Source organism: Antrostomus carolinensis, unplaced genomic scaffold (assembly GCF_000700745.2).
Source record: "Antrostomus carolinensis isolate BGI_N321 unplaced genomic scaffold, ASM70074v2 scaffold45842, whole genome shotgun sequence".
NCBI classification, from domain to species: domain Eukaryota; kingdom Metazoa; phylum Chordata; class Aves; order Caprimulgiformes; family Caprimulgidae; genus Antrostomus; species Antrostomus carolinensis.
In genome coordinates this window covers 1-5,261 of record NW_010298484.1, presented here as the reverse complement: position 1 = coordinate 5,261, position 5,261 = coordinate 1, and the positions used below count along the sequence as shown (strand labels likewise).

The 5,261-nt window shown below is 45.6% G+C and overlaps 1 protein-coding gene across 1 annotated transcript; it reads right to left on the bottom strand.

Annotated features, from left to right (window-relative positions):
* Positions 1-1,616: 1,616 nt before the first annotated feature.
* On the bottom strand, positions 1,617-5,255 carry HEBP1 (heme binding protein 1). Its single transcript, XM_010162450.1, has 3 exons — positions 5,130-5,255; positions 3,441-3,621; positions 1,617-2,153 (listed from the first exon to the last, which is right to left on the bottom strand). The coding sequence occupies exons 2-3, from the start codon at positions 3,611-3,613 to the stop codon at positions 1,982-1,984; spliced, it is 345 nt and encodes a 114-aa protein (XP_010160752.1). The 5' UTR covers positions 3,614-3,621; positions 5,130-5,255; the 3' UTR covers positions 1,617-1,981.
* Between the last annotated feature and the right edge of the window lie 6 nt (positions 5,256-5,261).

Here is a 5,261-nt window from a genome sequence, read left to right as displayed (position 1 = left end):
TGTACGCACACTACAAAAAAACCCATGCTGCTGACATGTGCAGCTATGTTCATACCAGGTTTATTATTGGTCTTCCTAACATCTGACATTTCACAGGATAAATTTTGAGAAATTCCAGGATTTTGATCATTGCAGGACATTCACCACCTGTAGCCAGAAAGGACTGTATCCACAGTCTACAGACAAATTCCAAAATAAACCCAAGAACGCATAAACCAGGCAGCATTGCACTTCTCCATTCCCCACCCACATGGGTAAAAATAATCTGGGACATGAATAGGTTCCTCTGGATTCGGGCACAGCCATAGAAGGGCCTTTGCTCCTTAAAAAACTCCTTCAAAGGCTTAACTCTTTGTCTGCCTTGATTTCCCTTTTGATTCTTCCTCCCCTGCACTGCAATCATTAACTGCGGCCAATAGCTCTTCCCTTGTTTTCTTGAAACTTAAATGTTATCTGGTCTTTCTACCCATCCTAATGAGCTGCTTTTGCACACAGGTGACTGAAACTCTTTTGTTAGATCCACAGCAAAGCTCTTACATGGCTCAGCAAGAGAGACAAGGAAAGCACATTAGACCCTTAGGGTTTCTCCTTTTATTGCTGAGATTTGTTCTCAGAAAGCAGGCACATGTCAAACTACCTGACCGGCCAGAACCCAAGATGCCATCTGACAAATCTCTTTCAGCTCCAGGGGCAAAATGGCTTTTGGAAAGTGCCTGAACTCTGAGGCATTTAAGCATCAGAGGAGCACACCTGTTTTAGTGGAGGTTAACAAATTATACAGGTACCCAGAGTAGCGTGGTGTGTGAGCGAGTTCCCACTGCAGGCATCCTGTTGCCTCCCTGGCAGAGCTGACAGGTGAAATGCTGGTTTGATGCCTAACAGTTAAACACTGCCAGTCAAACAAGACCCGCCCTTACTATTGTATTTGAAGTTTCCAAAAGGCTACTCACTAATTGATGTAAATCCTTGTTTTTACGAACAGCCAGGTTTTCCTCCTCCTTTAAAGGGGACAGCTGCTCTGAGTAGCCCTTCAGAAACGGACACCATTTAAGAAGAAAAGGTGTTTTTTAAAGATTTGCACCACAGTAGTTCCACTAGATGCTCAACATTCTTCAAATGCACCCTCAGATCCCAAGTAACAGGCTCTTGCTTTTTTGCAGCCTGTATTTTTCTGATTCAATTAGATTACCACACACATTTCGACTTTGGCCCTTGTATAGGCTAGTTTCAAATAAATGTTACACACAAGTAACAGGAAGGTGATGAAATGATCTTGTTGAAGTCTCCACATCATATTGTCCAGCTGCTAGTCAAGATCAAGACATAACACACCCCAAAATGTCCTACCTCAAACAGAAGGACAGCTGCAAACAGAAACATGGATTTTCCTCTAAATGACATTTCTCAGTCAGATGACAGAAACGTTGCTCTTCTGCACACTAGGAGACAATATAAAGGATGCTTATTTTCACTGTGCTGTGTTGGTAGCAATGCCCATGTCCCTTTAGATTGCTTATGGAATAGCACAGATAAAAGCAGCATTTTACAGCTGCAGCAAGCTCAAGAAGATAAAAAAAGTCCCTGTATGCACTTTCATCATGGTCCCTTGCCTGTCTCAGGTGAGACTAATAGTCTGCCAGCACTTGGATGTGACTCCTGTCAGGCACCAGTCTTGCTAATTAAGTACTTTTGACTGTCTCAGCATTGAAGTCTGGGAGCATGAGGGAGATAAAAGCAAGCCACCAAGAGATCATGAGAGTCTGTGTGGTTGAGGACTTGGTCTGGGACAAAGGACCAGGATCATCAGGGGGCTCTGCAGTGTTCTTCTAAAATGGTTGGTCCGTAAAGACCAAGGAATAGGTGTGGAGGAAGGAAAGGATGGTTTTCTGCCTCTGACAAATTGTTAGTTTATTTTGAAGAGGACAGGGACATAGCATGGGGAGGTTATCAGTGCAAGCCAGCACCACTGGGAGCCAGATGCTCACTCTTTCACAAACCAGACCTCATTGCGTCTCCCATAAGGCTTCATAGGGGGGTCATAACCATTACAGAAGTAGAAATCCTTGTGGTATGCAGCTTCACTCCCCAGAGCAGACTTCAGCTTGGCAGCATAGTTCACGTAATCCACCTCTTTGGCATAGCCACCAAACTGCCTGCAAAGAAACCAAACACTGAGAGGTGAGGTGCTGAGCAGTCCTGGCAGAGCACAGAAAGGAAGAGAGAGATAATAACACATAGCCACAATATATTTAGCCACGTATTTTGATCCAGGTCCCATCAACATGCACTTGTGCAGGCGCTGTCCTTTATGAACCAGCACATTTTGTCTATGATAAAGTCTCAAGGGTTACACAGCCAGGGTGCAGTCAGTCATTGACAGATCCCAAACACACCCACATATATCAGTCAGCAGAATGACTTTGCCCTTCGAATCAACGTCGTATCAGAGGAACAGCTTCCCAGAGCACAGTTATCTCCAAGTCAGCTCAGCCCACAGTCCTTACACCAATGCTGCCAACAACCATGTTCATGGTGGTGTGAACAACCATCTGCTGGAAGCCAGATCATGAAGGGAAGCCAAACTCTAGCTAGCCCAGAAAAAGGCAGGGTGGGAACAGCAGTGTTAACAATTACAGCCCACAATGCTATTTAAAAGGGGTGGGCTGGAAATGGTCTGTTTTATGTTGACCTCACACCAACAGGAACTGTTTCCACATCAGCCTGCACCTCACAGATCTGCTTGAGAGCCAAGGTTTGAGACAAAACAACCTGTTCTTGCAGAAGTAGCCTCACTTGCAGCAAAGGCCAGGCAGTCATGGGCAGGGAGGTGCCAGACAGCTCAGTCAGCCAAAACAGCTCAAACAAGGAGGCAGGAGAACACTCAAGGGGTTAAAAACAGGGTGAAGAGCTTATTGCTACTGTAATGTTAGTGTCCAGCTTGCCGGTCAACAGCCAAATATATTCAAAGGTGATTTAAAGCAATGCAATGGCTGCTTGTTTCCATGATAGACACTGGCATGAGTCCATCTAAATGAGGCTTCAACTGACACCTGTAGTTTGATGTGAACCACACCAAAGGACATTCTTGATGACTAAGAACTATCTTGATCCCAAAAAGTGAGGAAAACAACAGTTTTCAGAGATTAGGAATGACTCAGTACCTTCATATTCACCCTCCCCTGCTCTTCACCTCCCCAGGCAAGACAAAAAGCCTTTCAGGGCTAACCTTTGCAGTTGTTTTCCCAGTGAAAAAAATTCCATACTCCAAATGAGTGTGGCATGACCAATGGTAAGAAATGGCATAAAACACCTGTCTTCAATCTAGAAAGACCCCTCCGTCTCCTTGTCCAGCAAGTCACCTGGTAAAACCAATGGTGCTCTTCAGAGCACGCTACAGACCTTGGCACTTGGGACTAGAAATCCCAGGATGAATTCCTTACATGGAGTAAATGGTCATCCCCTGTCTCTCTTCAATCTTAATGCTTTCATCACTAGGACAAGGAGGGTTGGCTTGAAACTGGCTTGGAATCCGCAGAGAGACTTTCACTTTCTGCTGTAGGGAGCCATCTTCCGCAGGAAAAGCAGTGATGGAGACAGGAGCAGTCATGCCCATTCCAACCCCTGAAAGAGACACACAGAAATTACCAAAGAAGTCTAGGTTCTCAGGAACTCATAGCATTAACAGGGGATTCACAAAAGCTTATTTTAATTTAGGAAGGCTCCTCATCCTAAACTACCTGCATAGTCAGTCGAGAGAGTGGGGTACTCTGGAGCATGCAGAACAGCCACATTAAGCTTCGGCTTGGGCCAAATTTCTCTCTTCACTGACTACACAGGGACTCTGGGAGATAAGGGCCCCAGGTGATCTCTGAATGGCTTTTCATTAATTGTCCTGTTTTTGTGGCTCTCACGTATGTATCTCATGCCACTGAGAAGACACTCTGTTCTTCTGACAAACCACCTCTAACACAACAGGGCCTATCATTTTGGGTCAGTGGCACATTTAGAGCTATCTCAGTATTTAAATAATTATCATCTGCATTTAGTGGTGAGTTCACAGGAGCTTTCTCTAAACCCTTCCAAATGCTTCCAGGCATCCTACCAGTTCCAGTGCCCCAAAACTAAAGAGCTGTTCTGGCTTTCAGCAGTAGTGTCCATGCTGTCCACCACTCAAGGAACAGCACACTACTTTTCTGCTAGTTATTGCTGAGGGGTACCACATGGCACTGAAGTACATTTTTCTTCCCTCCTCTTCTTTCAGCAGTAGGGAACCTCCAACCCTCAGGATCAGACAGCCACAGAAACTGCTGAAATCAAGCCATCTTTCTCATTTATTTGTATGCTTTGATACTATATCTTCTCTGTGCCGCTTTATAGAAGGTACTCCTTCTCCTACAGCAACAGTGATCACCACCTTTCCAAAACATGCTGCTCCAAATGCCACTTCCCTCTGCATCCAGCTCCTATGCCCATATGGACTATACAACTCCCTCTACCAGAAGCCTGGGAAAGGTGTGAGAGAAAAAATATATATGCCTCAGAACTACTCTGTGGTCTTCTTCTCCTGCTATGGATGATTACTGATGCACATACTTTAGTAGGTTGAGAATTAGAAGCAATCACCTGGAAGTACCATTATAAAACATTATGAAGAACCATTAAAAACCAAGCTCATTGTTCATTACTCTTTCATGAATAAAAATAGTCAGAGTATACAATAAAATATCAAGGTCATCAAAGTTATTTCACTGCCTACAAGGGCACATCACAGAACTGAAGCGCCCCAGTTACCCTGGAATTCATCAGCTACTGTTCACCCAGGGAGCTGCGATAAGGATACATAAGCCTGTCCTCTCACTGTCCCAGCTGCAAGGTAACCCATTCCTGATTAAACAAACCATTTCTGAGACTTTTACCCTGAAACTGGGATGGGTTAGGAGTGGACTCTTAGCATGACTTGGCTGGGAAGGCTTTGACCTGTGGCAAGTTTGTTTTTCCCAGCGAAGGGCCACCCCCATGACCAAGCCCTCCATGCCGTTGCCTCCATCCATCTGGCTTTCACCAAGTCTCTGCTAGTGGTGGTCAACCCCAAACATGCCAAGCCTCGCAGCATGGGGAGCATCTCTCACCCTTGTCATTGGTTCCCCCGACGTACTTGAGGAGCTTGACTGCCCCTTCCTTCGAGGCTTCGTCGAAGGGCTTCCCCGCCACCTCCACCACCGCGAACCGCCCACCCTCGCACGCCCTCTCCTCGTAGCTGA

What these genes read in the sequence shown, in the direction of transcription:
- HEBP1 (XM_010162450.1), bottom strand. Translation starts at nt 3,613, where the DNA reads ATGGGCATGACTGCTCCTGTCTCCATCACTGCTTTTCCTGCGGAAGAT. An exon ending in GGGATGACCATTTACTCCAT is followed by an intron (nt 2,154 to 3,440) that starts GTAAGGAATTCA and finishes GTTTCTTTGCAG; the next exon opens with GCAGTTTGGTGGCTATGCCA.